Raw genomic sequence first — 18615 nt, 5'->3', positions numbered from 1 at the left:
GAGGAGGGAGGGAGGTGCCGCTCTAGTAGGCGGGGGAGGGGCCATACTGTGAGCGAGTGACAATGTGAGGAGGAAGGGAGATGCCTCTCTAGTAGGCGGGGGAGGGGCCATACTGTGAGCGAGTGACAATGTGAGGAGGGAGGGAGGGAGGTGCCGCTCTAGTCGGAGGGGGAGGGGCCATAATGTGAGCGAGTGACAATGTGAGGAGGGAGGGAGGGAGGTGCCGCTCTAGTCGGCGGGGGAGGGGCCATACTGTGAGCGAGTGACAATGTGAGGAGGGAGGGAGATGCCGCTCTAGTAGGCGGGGGAGGGGCCATACTGTGAACGAGTGACAATATGAGGAGGGAGGGAGGGAGGTGCCGCTCTAGTCGGTGGGGGAGGGGCCATACTGTGAGCGAGTGACAATGTGAGGAGGGAGGGAGATGCCACTCTAGTAGGCGGGGGAGGGGTCATACTGTGAGCCAGTGACAATGTGAGGAGGGAGGGAGGTGCCGCTCTAGTAGGCGGGGGAGGGGCCATACTGTGAGCGAGTGACAATGTGAGGAGGGAGGAAGGGAGGGGCCGCTCTAGTAGGCGGGGGAGGGGCCATACCGTGAGTGAGTGACAATGTGAGGAGGGAGGGAGATGCCGCTCTAGTCGGCCGGGGAGGGGCCATACTGTGAGCGAGTGACAATGTGAGGAGGGAGGAAGGGAGGTGCCGCTCTAGTCGGCGGGGGAGGGGCCATACTGTGAGCGAGTGACAATGTGAGGAGGGAGGTGGATGCCGCTCTAGTAGGCGGGGGAGGGGCCATAATGTGAGCGAGTGACAATGTGAGGAGGGAGGGAGGTGCCGCTCTAGTCGGCGGGGGAGGGGCCATACTGTGAGCGAGTGACAATGTGAGGAGGGAGGAAGGGAGGTGCCGCTCTAGTCGGCGGGGGAGGGGCCATACTGTGAGCGAGTGACAATGTGAGGAGGGAGGGAGATGCCGCTCTAGTAGGCGGGGGAGGGGCCATACTGTGAACGAGTGACAATATGAGGAGGGAGGGAGGGAGGTGCCGCTGTAGTCGGTGGGGGAGGGGCCATACTGTGAGCGAGTGACAATGTGAGGAGGGAGGGAGATGCCACTCTAGTAGGCGGGGGAGGGGTCATACTGTGAGCCAGTGACAATGTGAGGAGGGAGGGAGGTGCCGCTCTAGTAGGCGGGGGAGGGGTCATACTGTGAGCCAGTGACAATGTGAGGAGGGAGGGAGGTGCCGCTCTAGTAGGCGGGGGAGGGGCCATACTGTGAGCGAGTGACAATGTGAGGAGGGAGGAAGGGAGGGGCCGCTCTAGTAGGCGGGGGAGGGGCCATACCGTGAGTGAGTGACAATGTGAGGAGGGAGGGAGATGCCGCTCTAGTCGGCCGGGGAGGGGCCATACTGTGAGCGAGTGACAATGTGAGGAGGGAGGGAGGTGCCACTCTAGTAGGCGGGGGAGGGGTCATACTGTGAGCCAGTGACAATGTGAGGAGGGGGGGAGGGGCCATACTGTGAGCCAGTGACAATGTGAGGAGGGAGGGAGGTGCCGCTCTAGTAGGCGGGGGAGGGGCCATACTGTGAGCCAGTGACAATGTGAGGAAGGAGGGAGGTGCCGCTCTAGTAGGCGGGGGAGGGGCCATACTGTGAGCGAGTGACAATGTGAGGAGGGAGGGAGGTGCCGCTCTAGTAGGCGGGGGAGGGGCCATACTGTGAGCCAGTGACAATGTGAGGAGGGAGGGAGATGCCGCTCTAGTAGGCGGGGGAGGGGCCATACTGTGAGCCAGTGACAATGTGAGGAGGGAGGGAGGTGCCGCTCTAGTAGGCCGGGGAGGGGCCATACTGTGAGCGAGTGACAATGTGAGGAGGGAGGGAGGTGCCACTCTAGTAGGCGGGGGAGGGGCCATACTATGAGCGAGTGACAATGTGAGGAGGGAGGGAGGTGCCGCTCTAGTAGGCGGGGGAGGGGCCATACTGTGAGCCAGTGACAATGTGAGGAGGGCGGGAGGTGCCGCTCTAGTAGGCGGGGGAGAGGCCATACTGTGAGCCAGTGACAATGTGAGGAGGGAGGGAGGTGCCGCTCTAGTAGGTCGGGGGAGGGGCCATACTGTGAGCGAGTGACAATGTGAGGAGGGAGGGAGATGCCGCTCTAGTAGGCGGGGGAGGGGCCATACTGTGAGCGAGTGACAATGTGAGGAGGTAGAGGGAGATGCCTCTCTAGTAGGCGGGGGAGGGGCCATACTGTGAGCGAGTGACAATGTGTGGAGGGAGGGAGGGAGGTGCCGCTCTAGTCGGAGGGGGAGGGGCCATAATGTGAGCGAGTGACAATGTGAGGAGGGAGGGAGGGAGATGCCTCTCTAGTCGGAGGGGGAGGGGCCATACTGTGAGCGAGTGACAATGTGAGGAGGGAGGGAGGGAGGGAGGTGCCGCTCTAGTAGGCGGGGGAGGGGCCATACTGTGAGCGAGTGACAATGTGAGGAGGGAGGGAGATGCCGCTCTAGTAGGCGGGGGAGGGGCCATACTGTGAGCGAGTGACAATGTGAGGAGGGAGGGAGGTGCCGCTCTAGTCGGAGGGGGAGGGGCCATACTGTGAGTGATTGACAATGTGAGGAGGGAGGGAGAAGCCTCTCTAGTAGGTGGGGGAGGGGCCATACTGTGAGTGAGTGACAATGTGAGGAGGGAGGGAGGGAGATGCCTCTCTAGTAGGCGGGGGAGGGGCCATACTGTGAGCGAGTGACAATGTGAGGAGGGAGGGAGGGAGATGCCTCTCTAGTCGGAGGGGGAGGGGCCATACTGTGAGTGATTGACAATGTGAGGAGGAAGGGAGATGCCTCTCTAGTAGGCGGGGGAGGGGCCATACTGTGAGCGAGTGACAATGTGAGGAGGGAGGGAGGGAGGTGCCGCTCTAGTCGGAGGGGGAGGGGCCATACTGTGAGCGAGTGACAATGTGAGGAGGGAGGGAGATGCCGCTCTAGTCGGAGGGGGAGGGGCCATACTGTGAGCGAGTGACAATGTGAGGAGGGAGGGAGATGTCGCTCTAGTAGGCGGGGGAGGGGCCATACTGTGAGCGAGTGACAATGTGGGGAGGAAGGGAGGGGCGGCTCTAGTAGGCGGGGGAGGGGCCATATCGTGAGCGAGTGACAATGTGAGGAGGGAGGGAGATGCCGCTCTAGTAGGCGGGGGAGGGGCCAAACTGTGACCGAGTGACCATGTGAGGAGGGAGGGAGATGCCGCTCTAGTAGGCTGGGGAGGGGCCATACTGTGAGCCAGTGACAATGTGAGGAGGGAGGGAGGTGCCGCTCTAGTAGGCGGGGAAGGGGCCATACTGTGAGCCAGTGACAATGAGAGGAGGGAGGGAGGTGCCGCTCTAGTAGGCGGAGGAGGGGCCATACTGTGAGCCAGTGACAATGTGAGGAGGGAGGGAGGTGACACTCTAGTAGGCGGGGAAGGGGCCATACTATGAGCGAGTGACAATGTGAGGAGGGAGGGAGGTGCCGCTGTAGTAGGCGGGGGAGGGGCCATACTATGAGCGAGTGACAATGTGAGGAGGGAGGGAGGTGCCGCTCTAGTAGGCGGGGGAGGGGCCATACTGTGAGCCAGTGACAATGTGAGGAGGGAGGTGCCGCTCTAGTAGGCGGGGGAGGGGCCATACTATGAGCGAGTGACAATGTGAGGAGGGAGGGAGGTGCCGCTGTAGTAGGCGGGGGAGGGGCCATACCGTGAGCGAGTGACAATGTGAGGAGGGAGGTGCCACTCTAGTAGGCGGGGGAGGGACGATACCGTGAGCCAGTGACAATGTGAGGAGGGAGGGAGGTGCCGCTCTAGTAGGCGGGGGAGGGGCCATACCGTGAGCGAGTGACAATGTGAGGAGGGAGGTGCCACTCTAGTAGGCGGGGGAGGGGCCATACCGTGAGCGAGTGACAATGTGAGGAGGGAGGGAGGTGCCGCTCTAGTAGGCGGAGGAGGGGCCATACCGTGAGCGAGTGACAATGTGAGGAGGGAGGTGCCACTCTAGTAGGCGGGGGAGGGACGATACCGTGAGCCAGTGACAATGTGAGGAGGGAGGGAGGTGCCGCTCTAGTAGGCGGGGGGAGGGGCCATACCGTGAGCGAGTGACAATGTGAGGAGGGAGGTGCCGCTCTAGTAGGCGGGGGAGGGGCCATACCGTGAGCGAGTGACAATGTGAGGAGGGAGGTGCCGCTCTAGTAGGCGGGGGAGGGGCCATACCGTGAGCGAGTGACAATGTGAGGAGGGAGGTGCCGCTCTAGTAGGCGGGGGAGGGACGATACCGTGAGCCAGTGACAATGTGAGGAGGGAGGGAGGTGCCGCTCTAGTAGGCGGGGGAGGGGCCATACCGTGAGCGAGTGACAATGTGAGGAGGGAGGTGCCGCTCTAGTAGGCGGGGGAGGGGCCATACCGTGAGCGAGTGACAATGTGAGGAGGGAGGTGCCGCTCTAGTAGGTGGGGGAGGGGCCATACCGGGAGCGAGTGACAATGTGAGGAGGGAGGTGCCGCTCTAGTAGGCGTGGGAGGGGCATCAAACCGGGAGAAGCTAATTAAGATCGCTAATGTTAGCTAGCTAGAGTAACTGAGGTTGCAGAGCATGCGCTTTCTCATCCTAGAGTTACAAATAACAACAACTCCAATTCAGAATATCAAGATGCAGCCTTTCTGTTGGCTCTTGGTCGTTGAAGCCTAACCCTCTACTTTAACTTTGAATTCCATCTTCCATTGGTTAGATAGCTACTAAGTTTTGCCACACAGGGAGAGAGTCTCTCTCTCTCTCTCTCTCTCTCTCTCTCTCTCTCTCTCTCTCTGTCTCTCTCTCTCTCTCTGTCTCTGTCTCTGTCTCTGTCTCTCTCTCTCTCTCTCTCTCTCTCTCTCTCTCTCTCTCTCTCTCTCTCTCTCTCTCTCTCTTACAATTACATATACCGAAGACCGTGACAAACTATATCAGATCCGTGACATTATTTAGAATTCTGTATCCGGACTCGCTCGGGACCGGGTCTCGGGTACAGGTGGATCCATGAAGACCTCTACTGTGGGGACTATGTAATTTGGTTCTATTGTACCAGGCAAGCTCAATCAAGTGCAGCTTAATTATTCAAATAAACAAAAACAAATACTATTTGTGAAGTCAAATCTACGGTGCTAAGAACTGAGGTCTGAGTCATGTTCATTAGGGCATGCAACAAAAAAACTGCAATGGCATTTCTCAATGGACAAGTCCAGGTAGTCCCTTGATGTTGCGATCCACTTTCAGACGTTTGGTGCCTAATGACCAGGACTGTTGTTTGAAAGAAAAAGTGTTTGGCTGACCGGAGTAGCTGTTGATGCACTTGCAGTGGAACATCTCAGCCTCCTTGACCTGGCAGGAGGCGCTGTTCTTACAGGGGTTCGGCTGGCACGGGTTGTTGCCGCACTCGCCTACGCCGGTGCCGTAGAGCACGTTGCCACCCTTCTCCTGCAGGTTGTACACCAGGTTGTTGACATCCAGCGTGCGAACACATCCAACAAGACCTGTACCGGTGGAGGTCCTCTCCTTCACACTAAGAGAGAAGGGGATGGAGAGAGCGGGAGTGGGAGAGAGATAGAAAGAGAGGAGAGTGGAGAGAGAGAGAAAGAGAGGAGAGTGGAGAGAGAGTGGAGAGAGAGAGTGGAGAGAGAGAGTAGAGAGAGAGAGAGAGAGAGAGAGAGAGAGAGTAGAGAGAGAGAGAGAGAGAGAGAGAGAGAGAGAGAGAGAGAGAGAGAGAGGGAGGGAGGGAGTGAAAGAGAGAGCAAGAGAGAGAATGTGTCACGCCCTGGTCGAAGTATTTTGTGTTTATCTTCATGTATTGGGTCAGGCCAGGGTGTGGCATGGGGTTTTTGTATTGTGGTGTGTTTTGTCTTGGGGTTTTGGTGTTGGCTTAGTGGGGTATCTAGCAAAGTCTATGGCTGTCTGGAGTGGTTCTCAATCAGAGGCAGGTGTTTATCGTTGTCTCTGATTGGGAACCATATTTAGGCAGCCATATTCTTTGAGTTTGTCGTGGGTGATTGTCCTTAGTGTCCTTGTTCCTGTCTATGTGTTAGTTGACAGGCTGTTTCGGTTTTCGTTACGTTTATTGTTTTTGTAGTGTTTGTATTAAGATTCGTGTTACGTTTGTTTATTAAATTATGGATCGCAATCTACACGCTGCACTTTGGTCCGACTCTCCTTCACACCTAGAAAACCGTTACAGAATCACCCACCACAACCGGACCAAGCAGCGTGTCAACAGGCAGGAGCCGCAGGAGAGGCAACAGAGGCAGCAGCAGCAGGAGCAGCAGCAACTACAGTGGGAGAGGCTGCACTACTTGGAGAAATGGACTTGGGAGGAGATTCTAGACGGGAAAGGACCCTGGGAACAGCCTGGAGATTATTGTCGCCCCAAAGCCGAGCTGGAGGCAGCAAAAGCAGAGAGGCGGCATTATTAGGAGCTAGCACGGCAGAGCGGATGGAAGCCCGAGAGTCAGCCCCCAAAATTTCTTGGGGGGGGGGCTCACAGGGAGTATGGCTATGCCAGGTAGGAGATCGGCGCAAACTCCCTGTGCTTACCGGGGGGCTAGAGAGATCGGGCAGGCACCGTGTTATGCAGTGGTGTCCCCAGTGCGGGTGCATAGCCCGGTGGGGTATATTCCAGCTCCTCGTATCGGCCGGGCTAGAGTGGGCATCGAGCCAGGTAAGGTTGGGCAGGCTCGGTGCTCAAGAGCTCCAGTGCGCCTGCACGGTCCGGTCTATCCAGTACCACCTCCAAACCCCAGCCCTCCGGTAGCAGCTCCCCGCACCAGGCTTCCTGTGCGTGTCCTCGGTCCAGTACCACCAGTACCAGCACTACGCATCAGGCCTACAGTGCGCCTCGCCTCTCCTGCACTGTCGGAGTCTCCCGCCTCTCCAGCGCTGTCGAAGCCTTTCTCCTCTCCTGCGCTGCCGGAGTCTCCCGTCTGTTCAGCGCAGCTAGAGCCGTATTCCTCTACAGCGCTGCTGGAGTCTCCTGCCTGTTCAGCGCTGCCAGAGCTGCCAGCCTGCATGGAGCAGCCAGAGCTGTCGGTCTGCATGGAGCAGCCAGAGCTGTCAGTCTACATGGAGCAGCCAGAGCTGTCAGTCTGCATGAAGCAGCCATAGATGTCAGTCTGCATGAAGCAGCCAGAGCTCTTAGTCTGCATGGAGAAGCCAGAGATGTCAGTCTGCATGGAGCAGCCAGAGATGTCAGTCTGCATGAAGCAGCCAGAGCTGTCAATCTGCATGGAGCAGCCAGAGCTGTCAGTCTGCAAGGAGCTGCCAGTCTGCAAGGAGCTGCCAGTCTGCAAGGAGCTGCCAGTCTGCAAGGAGCTGTCAGTCAGTAAGGAGCTGTCAGTCTGCAAGGAGCTGCCAGTCTGCACGGAGCCGCCAGAGCTGTCAGTCTGTAAGAAGCCGCCAGAGCTGTCAGCCTACATGGAGCAGCAAGAGCCGCCAGTCAGCATGGAGCAGCCAGATCTTTCAGTCTGCCAGGATCCGCCAGTCAGCCAGACTCTTCCAGATTCGCCAGTCAGCCAGACTCTTCCAGATTCGCCAGTCAACCAGACTCTTCCAGATTCGCCAGTCAGCCAGACTCTTCCAGATCCGGCAGTCAGCCAGACTCTTCCAGATCTGCCAGTCAGCCAGACTCTTCCAGATCTGCCAGTCAGCCAGACTCTTCCAGATCCGCCAGTCAGCCAGACTCTTCCAGATCCGCCAGTCAGCCAGACTCTTCCAGATCCGCCAGTCAGCCAGACTCTTCCAGATCCGCCAGTCAGCCAGACTCTTCCAGATCTGCCAGCCAACCAGACTCTTCCAGATCTGCCAGTCAACCAGACTCTTCCAGATCTGCCAGTCAACCAGACTCTTCCAGATCCGCCAGTCAGCCGGGATCTGCCAGAACTGCCAGTCGGCCAGGATCTGCCAGTCGGTCAGGATCCGCCAGTCAGCCAGGATCTGCCAGCTCCGCCAGTCAGCCAGGATCTGCTAGTCAGCCAGGATCTGCTAGTCAGCCAGGATCTGCCAGTCAGCCAGGATCTGCCAGTCAGCCAGGATCTGCCGAAACCACCAGCCAGCCAGGATCTGGTAGATCCATCAACCTGCCTGAGCTTCCTCTCACTCCTGAGCTTCCTCTCACTCCTGAGCTTCCTCTCACTCCTGAGCTTCCTCTCACTCCCGAGCTTTCTCTCACTCCCGAGCTTCCCCTCAGTTCCGAGCTGCCTCAGTCCCGAGCTGCCCTTCAGTCCCGATCTGCTCCTCAGTCCAGTGGGGTTCTGGGTGAGGTCTACTAGGCCATGGTCGGCGGCGAGGATGGAATATCCAGGGACGCGAGGAGAGGGGACAAAGACATTGACTGAGTGGGGTCCACGTCCCGCGCCGGAGCCGCCACCATGGACAGACGCCCACCCAGACTCTCCCTATTGTTTTGAGGTGCGTTCGGGAGTCCGCACCTTAGGGGGGGGGGGGGGGGGGGTTCTGTCACGCCCTGGTCGAAGTATTTTGTGTTTATCTTCATGTATTGGGCCAGGGTGTGGCATGGGGTTTTTGTATTGTGGTGTGTTTTGTCTTGGGGTTTTGGTGTAGGTATTGGGATTGTAGCTTAGTGGGGTATCTAGCAAAGTCTATGGCTGTCTGGAGTGGTTCTCAATCAGAGGCAGGTGTTTATCGTTGTCTCTGATTGGGAACCATATTTAGGCAGCCATATTCTTTGAGTTTGTCGTGGGTGATTGTCCTTAGTGTCCTTGTTCCTGTCTATGTGTTAGTTTACACAAGTATAGGCTGTTTCGGTTTTCGTTACGTGTATTGTTTTTGTAGTGTTTGCATTTAGATTCGTGTTACGTTTGTTTATTAAATTATGGATCGCAATCTACACGCTGCATTTTGGTCCGACTCTCCTTCACACCTAGAAAACCGTTACAGAATGACTATATGCCATCAGCCATTCAATAGTTATTCAAATCAACTTAGTGAAAAATAGGAAAAATAAACACAAACAAATAATATGAAAAAAGCGTCTCAATAAACCAATATGGTACCGGAGAGTTCCGTACTGTACTGGTTTTATATAACTCAACAACTCCTTTCTCCATCAATCTCCTTTTCTCTAAAAATATACTAATACATTACTAATTATATATTGCTAACATACAACCATACTAATGCCATCTTCATGTTAGGCCTTACTCTGTCATCATGTCTTCGGGCACCCCTCCGATGAAGAGGTGTGTGTCCAGGTTGAGGCCGTCGGTTCCGGGGGGGCTGGCGCCTTCGATGTGGAGCTCATCATCCACGCTCAGCACGGCGTTGCGCCGGTTCCTCGTCACCACCAGCTGGTACCAGCGACCCTGCTTCACCTGGACTTTACTGACCAGTGTTCCTGTGCCCGAGCCGGTGTTGAACCTAGGGATGGGTAGCAAACCATCATTTTAATCCAGGAATAGGTTTAAATCTGGATACAGGAAACTGGCCCATACTGCATATATTTTTCAGTATATATATATTTTTTTAAAGGAAGCAGATTAGAGGTTCATAGGTGCACCAGCTACACCTGATTAACTGCCCTACATGTACCGATGGAAAACTTGGTTGAGAATTGATGGTATTATATTTCTCATGTAGTAACCAAAAAAGTGTTAAACAAAACAAAATATATTTGAGATTTGAGTAGCTACCCTTTGCCTTGATGACAGCTTTGCACACTCTTGGTATTCTCTCAACCAGCTTCATGAGGTAGTCACCTGGAATGCATTTCAATGAACAGGTGTGGCTTTGTTAAAAGTTAAGTTGTGGAATTTCTTTCCTTCTTAATATGTTTGAGCCATCAGTTGTGTTGTGACAAAGTAGGGGTTGTATACAGAAGATAGCCCTATTTGGTAAAAGACCAAGTCCATATTATGGCAAGAACAGCTCAAATAAGCAACAGGAAATGACAGTCCATCATTACTTTAAGACATGAAGGTCAGTCAATACGGAACATTTTAAGAACTTCGAAAGTTTCTTCAAGTGCAATCGCAAAAAACATCAAGCGCTATGATGAAACTGGCTCTCATGAGGACCGCCACAGGAAAGAAAGTCCCAGAGTTACCTTTGCTGCAGAGGACAAGTTGATTAAACTCAGATTTGCAACCCAAATAAATGCTTCACAGAGTTCAAGTAACAGACACAGCTCAACATCAACTGTTCAGAGGAGACTGTGTGAATCAGGCCATGGTCAAATGGCTGCAAAGTAACCACTTTTAAAGGACACAAATAAGAAGAAGAGACTTGCTTGGACCAAGAAACACGAGCAATGGACATTAGACCAGGGGGAATCTGTCCTTTGGTCTGATGAGTCCAATTTTGAGATTTTGGGTTCCAACCGACATGTCTTTGTGAGACGCAGATTAAGTGAATGGATGATCTCGCGAAGCATGGAGGAGGTGTGATGGTGTTGGGGTGCTTTGCTGGTGACACTGTCAGTGATTTATTTAGAATTCAAGGCACACTTAACCAGCATGGCTACCACAGCCTTCTGCAGTGATACGCCATCCCATCTGGCTTGCACTTAGTGGGAATATAATTTGTTATTCAACAGGACAATGACCCAACACACCTCCAGGCTGTGTAAGGGCTTTTTGACCAAGAAGGAGAGTGATGAGTGCTGCATCAGATGACCTGGCCTCCACAATCACCCGACCTCAATCCAATTGAGATGGTTTGGGATGTGTTGGACCACAGAGTGAAGGAAAAGCAGCCAAAAAGTGCTTGCATATGTTTTAATTGAATTTTAATTTTACCTTTATTTTACTAGGCAAGTCAGTTAAGAACAAACTCTTATTTTCAATGACAGCCTAGGAACAGTGGGTTAACTGCCTGTTCAGGGGCAGAACGACAGATTTGTACCTTGTCAGCTCAGAGATTTGGACTTGCAACCTTTCGGTTACTAGTCCAATGCTCTAACCACTAGGCTACCCTGCCGCCCCAGGGGAACTCCTTCTTGACTGTTGGAAAAAGCATTCCAGGTTAAGCTGGTTGAGAGAATGCCATGATTGTGCAAAGCTGTCATCAAGGCAAAGGGTGGCTACTTTGAAGAATCTAAAATCTAAAATAGATTTAGATTTGTTTAACACTTTTTTTTGTTTACTACATGATTCCATATGTGTTATTTCATAGTTTTGATGTCTTCACTATTATTATACGATGTAGAAAATAGTAGAAAATTAGGGAAATCCCTTGAATGAGTAGGTGGGTCGAAACTGGACTGGTACATCCCTTCAAATTAGTGGATTCGGCTATTTCAGTCACACCCGTTGCTGACATCTGTATAAAATAGAGCACACAGCCATGCAATCTCCATAAACAAACATTGGCAGTAGAATGGCCTGAAGAGCTCAGTGACTTTCAATGTGGCAGTCAGTTCATCAAATTTCTGCCCTGCTAGAGCTGCCCCGGTCAACTGTAAGCGCTGTCATTGTGGAGTGGAAACGTCTAGGAGCAACAGCGGCTTAGCCGCTAAGTGGTAAGCCACAAAAGCTTACAGAACAGGACCCCTGAGTGCTGAAGCACGTAACGCGTAATAATCGTCTGTCCTCGATTGCAACACTCATTACCGAGTTCCAAACTGCCGCTGGAAGCAATGTCAGCACAATAACTGTTCGTCGGGAGCTTCATGATATGGGTTTCCATGGCCGAGCACCCCCACACAAGCCTGAGATCACCATGTGCAATGCCAAGAGCCCTGACCTCAAACCTATTGAACACCTTTGGGAAGAATTGGAATGCCAACTGAGAGCCAGACCAAATTACCAAACATCAGTGCCTGACCTCACTAATGCTCTTGTCCCTGCAGCAATGTTCCAACATCTAGTGGAAAGACTTCCATGAAGAGTGGAGGCTGTTAGAGCAGCAAAGGGGGGGACCAACTCCATATTAATGCCCATGATTTTGGAATGAGATGTTCGACAAGCAAGTCTCCACATACTTTTGGTCATGTAGTGTATATATCATTTTTTTACTCAAACCACCCGCAGACCGGATTGGACACCTCCACGGGCCAGATCCGGGCCGTATGTTTTTACACCCTGATCTACAGCTTGCTATCAATGCCATTTGACACAATTGAACCTCTTCCTGTTTTGTCCCTTCCTGTTCTATCACCTCCACCCGTCCACTCACTTGAGCTCCACCTTGCCATTGACCAGGGTGAGAGACAGGAAGTCCTTCTTGCCATCCTGGCCGTTGAAGAGCAGGATGCCCGTCATCTCGGCCACCCTGAACTCCATTGCGATGCGGACTGTGTGATAGGCCCTCATGGTGTCGAAGGCCAGATAGGACTTACCCCCGAATGACGGGATGAAGTATGTGATCACTGGGAAGAAGAGAGGGGTATTTATTTTTGGTAATAGAAATTATCCCACCGATGACATGCTTTAAAAAAATCATAAAATAAAAAGAAACATCTTCCTTAGTCTGAGGTGGTTTTAACCTTCCAGACTTGAAATTGTATCAACTCGCTACCCAAGTCTTTTACTTGCGACATATAGTTAAATGCATCAAAGAGAAACAATGGGTATATATTGAAGATGCTCATGCTCACCCCCAGAATATTTTTACATGTCTATTTTCAAAGGATAAAGCTAAGAACATTAACTTCATAGTAAAGAACACTATAACAATATGGAAGAAAATGAAATGTATTCTACAATAACCAATATCCCTCTCTAAAAACACAACCTTATGGTACAATCCTTGGAAAGCTTTTCAGAATTCACAGATATATTGGTCCACATGGAACACTAAAGGCATGGAAACCGTAAATGACTTGGTAACAGGAAATACATGTATTACCGTAACAGAATTAAAAGGTACCAATAAAGATAGTTTCAAATACATGCAACTTGAAAGATATATCACAAACTTTTGAGTTAAAATATTTTGTACATCAGAGAAACCTTGAGGGAATCTTATTTGAGTCAGAAAAGGATGTTCATATGATAGATAAGATATACATAATCATAACGACGTCGTAATCCATGCTTTCTGGGAATGCTATCAAGTCCGGAGTTTGTGGGCGAAACTACAAAGTGAACTATTGCAAAGTCAGAAGTATTGCAATGTAAACTTACTTCTAATCCGCTGTCTGTATATTTCAAGATATAGCATATGGGGGTGTAGTGAGATAACCAATGGGTTGGACGATTCTCTTCTCATCACTCATCTTGAAAAAAACGTATACCAAAAACGACTAAAAACTTGGAAGTCAATCCGCCATCATTGACACAATGGAAAAATCTAATGATTTATTATTGAAGTAGCATCGGCGACAAGAAAAATTAATTGGTATAATTTAAGGCGAAGTGGCCAACAATAATGCAGGCACTGGGGATAGGGGTGTGAGCATGCAGGTCTGGGCAGAGCAGATGTAGTCATTGTGTCTGTAAATTGTTGTTCGTACAGTTGGAGACAAGAGCCTAGTTAAGGTAATATAGCCTAGCCTAGGTAGGTAGGTCATACAGTAAGCTCAACATACAGATGTGTGGAAAGAGAGAACCTGTGACTTACAGAATATGTGCTGGTGTGTATCGTCAGGTAGAACGCTCAAGACCGCTTGATGATGCGTTTTCGATTTTATACTTGGAGTTTTGACATGAACGCACACACACACAAAACTAAGATTCCTTATGGAACCATTGTTATGTGAGATATATGGATCACTCCAATATATTGGTACCACTCCGCGGCGGAGGGATACATCAGAGGTGAGGATTTACAGATATACTCCTGTGTCACGGCTGGGGTCCGCCCCTATATAAAGATCCCATGATCACACGTTCTCTAGCACTGTAGAGGATTGGAGTGATCCATATAATTTACATACGTAACCTTCATTATGTTTCACTATATTGAATCACTCCAGAGTAACTTGGCCAGGCAGCGCGGGACCAAGACGCAGGGGCCATCGATGTGGAAGGGAGGTCCTGGCACAGTCCCCGGAAGGAGAGGCAACGCCCAGGACTGCTGAACCAACCGCAGAGGGAGGTGCCACATTTACCCAATAGTGCCTAGCAAAAATGTAAGAGGAAGCCCAGCTGACCGCAGCACAGATATCAGCGAGGGGCACCCTTCTCAGTAGTGCCCAGGACGCAGCCGCACCTCGTGTTGAATGTGCAACCACAGATCCCAGCACTGGACTTCCAGCCAGGAGGTATGCTGTCGTAATTGTGTCCACAGATATCAGCGAGGGGCACTCTTCTCAGTAGTGCCCAGGACGCAGCCGCACCTTGTGTTGAATGTGCCACCACAGATCCCAGCACTGGCTTCCAGCCAGGAGGTATGCTGTCGTAATCGTTTCCACGATCCAGTGAGAGAACCTCTGCTTTGATAGACCAGCCCCCAGGGCTCTCTCATCATAGCAGACAAAGAGCTGGTCTGTTGTTCCCCCTGACCGTGTCCGCTCCACATAGGCAGCCAGTGCCAGAGGGTACAGGGCACAGCATGCCGGAGGGAGGCGCAGACTTCCCTGCCACTGCCGGGGGGTCGTAAGCAGACCCTTGGGGAGGAATGAGGGGTTGGGACGGAGAGATTATACTCCTCCCCCGGGGTCCATCCGGTAGCACTCAGAACTTACTGAAAGAACATGGAGCTCACCCACCCTCTAAATGGAAGTAATCGCTAACAAGAAAGCCACCTTCATAGAGAGGTGTTTCAGGGAGGCAGACTCCAACGGTTCGAAAGGCGGCTTTGCCAAAGCTGCCAAGACCACATCCAGATCCCAGCTCGTCATTGAGTGGGTCCTAGCTGGACGCAGGCAACGAAACCCCTTCATAAACCTGGAGAACAAAGGATAGCGCCCCACCGGCCTGTCCATCCACCCCACAAGGCAGGAAGATATAGTGGCCAAATACCCTCTCAGTGTAGAGGCTGCCAAGCCCTCATCCAAGCGAGACTGTACCTCAAACCATTTCGGACGTCTGCCGAGAAAATTAAAGAGAATGTGTGTCTATATATAGGTGCAGACCCCAGCCGTGACACAGGTGTACACGGGAGTAAATCTGTAAATCCTTACCGCGGATGTATCCCTCCACCACGTACACACTTGTTTCTCTCACTCTGCCATTACATTATCATCTTTGTTCTCCAAACTCAACAAACTCCTGAGCCGTCTGTTTCTCTGTCCGCCTTTCTTTGTCTTGGGAGAATGTAGGCTGATGAAATCATCTTGTCTAATGATTTGATTGATTGAGGGAGGCTATGGGGCTGTCACTCACACACACTCTGACTCGAACACACATTTCCACCAGTTAATCCCGATCAAAGCAATTAGTGTAAATTATTTTAAGATGCAGCTGCGTGAGGTAATTTCTTATCGGAGAAACTAAGGGGAAAAAAGCTCTTGAGATTGCTCTGACAGCACTCAACAGTTGATTTTGACGCTCGGCACAGCAGACACTGATTTGAGATCAGTTTACTTTAGTGTTGACTAGTAGAGTCTGATAAACTCGTTGGTTATTTACCTAGTGGTGTAGCAACGTTGATAGAGGTTGGATATCTATTGAGTCAAATAGACTGGAAGGTAAGCTGTATGGGTATGTGCATTGTCTTTGATGCAAGCTAGGGTTCAGTTCAGCACTGTCATTTCAGGACATCAATACTTAAATAGAAACCTACTGTTCCCTTCTAGGATTGTGATCAATTCCATCTCCCTTTCAAAGTTCAGAGATGGAACCTAAGGTTTGTGTTTGTTTGTGTGTGTTGGTCAAGGAGGAGGGCGAGGGGGCACCACTCACATTTCTCGCAGACAGCACCCCCTCTCCCGGCAGGGCAGATGCAGGTGAAATCGGCGCCGTCGTCCTCGCATGTGCCGCCGTGGCGGCAGGGGTGGGAGTCACAGGGCTGCTGGGCCTTGGTGTAGTGGGGCACAGGGCTGGTCCTGTGGAGGGGGGTGATAGTAGTGGTGGGAGTGGGGGCCATGGTAGAAGGGGCGGCGGTGGTTCGGAGGCTGGTATAGGGACGGCGTGTGGTGCCCAGGGGACGGCGTGTGATGAAAGGGGAGTTGGGGGGCGGCAGCGTGGTGCTGGTGGCAGTGCTGGCAGTGGGGGTGGTGGTGGTAGCTGTGGTACTGGTGGTGAAGTAGGGGAGGGAGAACAGGCCTGGTAGACAGATGAAGAGAGCGAGATTCAGAGAAAGAGAGCAAATGTCAAGGAGCATGTCAGTCTTGGACTTTGATACAAGAACCAAAAAATGTCTACTCATGCTCGCATCGTCCTTCCTAAGAACATTTCATGTCCTCTCATGCTTCATGTTTGTAATTACATGTAAACAACGCAAGCCAATCCCCTGGGTGTGTCCTACCATAGTTGTTGAAGCGAATATTCTCCTCCTCTGGCTTCTTCACCACAATGGCTGTCTCCTTGGCTGCCTTCAGCTGCTTGAGCAGGGCTCCTTCAATGTCCTGCACCGTGAACCTGGTCTCTGTGGGACAACATGGAGGACAAAGACGTTCACAACAACCCAGAGGACACCACTCCACTAGGACAGCTGTACTTCTACGTATTTTATATATCACAGAGCTAGCACACCTGATTCAACTTGTCGACTAATTATAAAGCCATTGACTAGTTACAGTAAATTAGTTCCAAGGCTACCACAGAACTGTGAAACATTTGGTCCCAGAGGAGAGGTTTGAGAGACACTGAACTAGAAGACAGAGAAGCAATGTCCTGAAACGGCAGGACATTAGGGAAGTCATTCCCCTCCCTCCATCCCATTGCAGTAAATATTTAAGAGAGCGATCGAGGCCGCTTGCGACAAGACAACGACACACCACGACACACGACCGTCCAACAAAGTTTCACTAAGGTTCAGATGAACCTTTCTCATAACATTTTCCTCAGATGGCCATTTGAAATGGCCGACGCAGAGTTCCTTTATGGCAGCGTCTATTGTGCGGATGTAAAAGACACTGAGCGGAGCCAGTGAAAAGAGAAGAGGCGTGGAGAAGGGCAAGGTTTTTGGAGGTTTAATCCAATAGGGGAGAGGCACTAAAGCCTTGTTCACATTGGAAGTTCAAATCAAATTTTTGGGAATATCCGATTCTAATCTGTTATTTTTCCTTCAGTCTGAACGGCTAAAAAGCACATGGAATCTGATATTTCAAGGCACATTTCAAACCACCTTCGTAGATAGTTTGAAGTCGGATGCAAATCTGATTCCTGTCCATGCGACTTGTATCTGAATGATAAAATCTGATTTACTTGCCCTCAAGTGTTTTTTATACTTATTTGGCATATTTTGTTGCTTGCTAGCTACTCTGTTGACAGTTAGGTAAGAACATGTGGTTGCTAACTCGTTACCTAGTTACACTAGCTAGCTACACTACATGGCCAAAAGTATATTGACATGCTCGTCAAACATCTCATTCCAAAATCAAGGGCATTAATATGGAGGTGGTCCCCCCCCCTTTGCTGCTATAACAACCTCCACTCTTCTGGGAAGGCTTTCCACTAGAACATTGCTGCAGGGACTTGCTTCCATTCGGCCATAAGAGCATTAGTGTGGTTGGGCACTGATGTTGGTCGATTAGGCCTGGCTCGCACTCTGTGTTCAAATTCATCTAAAAGGTGTTCGATGGGGTTGAGGTCAGGGCTCTGTGCAAGAGAGTCAAGTTCTTCCACACCGATCTCGACAAACCATTTCTGTATGGACCTCGCTTTGTGCACGCGGGCATTGTCATGCTGAAACAGGAAAGGACCTTCCCCAAACTGTTGCCACAAAGTTGGAAGCACAGAATCGTCTAGAATGTCATTGTATGCTGTAGTGCTAAGATTTCTGTTCACTGGAACTAAGGGGTCTAGCCCAAACCATGAAAAACAGCCCCAGACCACTATTCCTCCTTCACCAAACTTTACAGTTGGCACTATGCATTGGGGCAGGTAGTGTTCTCCTGGCATCCGCCAAACCCAGATTCGTCCGTCGGACTGCCAGATGGTGTAGATTGATTCATCACTCCAGAGAACGAGTTTCCACTGTTCCAGAGTCCAATGGCGGCAAACTTTACACAACTCCAGGTGACGCTTGGCATTGAGCAGGGTGATCTTAGGCTGCTTGGCCAAGGAAACCCATTTCAAGAAATTCCCGACAAACAGTTATTGTGCTGACGTTTCTAGCAGAGGCAGTTTGGAACTCCGTAGTGAGTGTTGCAACTGATGACATAGGATTTTTACGTGCTACACGCTTCAGCACTTGTTCCGGTTCTTGGTCCGGTTCTGTGAGCTTGTGTGACATTTCCATTTCACAATAACAACACTTACAGTTGACCGGGGCAGCTCTGGTTGGAAAGGTGGCATCCTATGACGGTGCCATGTTGAAAGTCACTGAGCTCTTCAGTACGGCCATTCTACTGCTAATGTTTGTCTACAGAGATTGCATGGCTGTGTGCTCGATTTTATACACCGGTTGCAACGGGTGTGGCTGAAATAGCAGAATCCACACATTTTGGCCGTGTAGGGTAGTTGACTACTGTGCCTAGCCAAAAAGCAAAGGTGACAACAATTGGTTGTTAAATAACTTCTGAGTGATAGGAAGCACAAGCACAACCACTAATCAACCTACACTACTGTGCACACACCCGT

The 18615-nt window shown here is 51.4% G+C and overlaps 1 protein-coding gene across 5 annotated transcripts in view; it reads right to left on the bottom strand.

The window, feature by feature from the left end:
* LOC109869661 (agrin) overlaps positions 1–18615 on the bottom strand; it is a 537476-nt gene that overhangs the window by 52745 nt on the left and 466116 nt on the right. For all 5 annotated transcript variants that reach the window (XM_031803590.1, XM_031803591.1, XM_031803593.1 and 2 more), the window contains 5 exons: positions 16337–16456; positions 15772–16134; positions 12161–12353; positions 9191–9406; positions 5314–5543 (listed from right to left, as the gene is read on the bottom strand). In XM_031803590.1, coding sequence (XP_031659450.1) covers positions 5314–5543; positions 9191–9406; positions 12161–12353; positions 15772–16134; positions 16337–16456 — 1122 coding nt within the window. The remainder of the gene's footprint in view (positions 1–5313; positions 5544–9190; positions 9407–12160; positions 12354–15771; positions 16135–16336; positions 16457–18615) is intronic.

Source organism: Oncorhynchus kisutch, linkage group LG24 (genome assembly GCF_002021735.2).
Source record: "Oncorhynchus kisutch isolate 150728-3 linkage group LG24, Okis_V2, whole genome shotgun sequence".
Lineage (NCBI taxonomy): Eukaryota > Metazoa > Chordata > Actinopteri > Salmoniformes > Salmonidae > Oncorhynchus > Oncorhynchus kisutch.
Note: the sequence above shows the minus strand (reverse complement) of the source record. Positions and strands in the feature narration are given on the sequence as shown.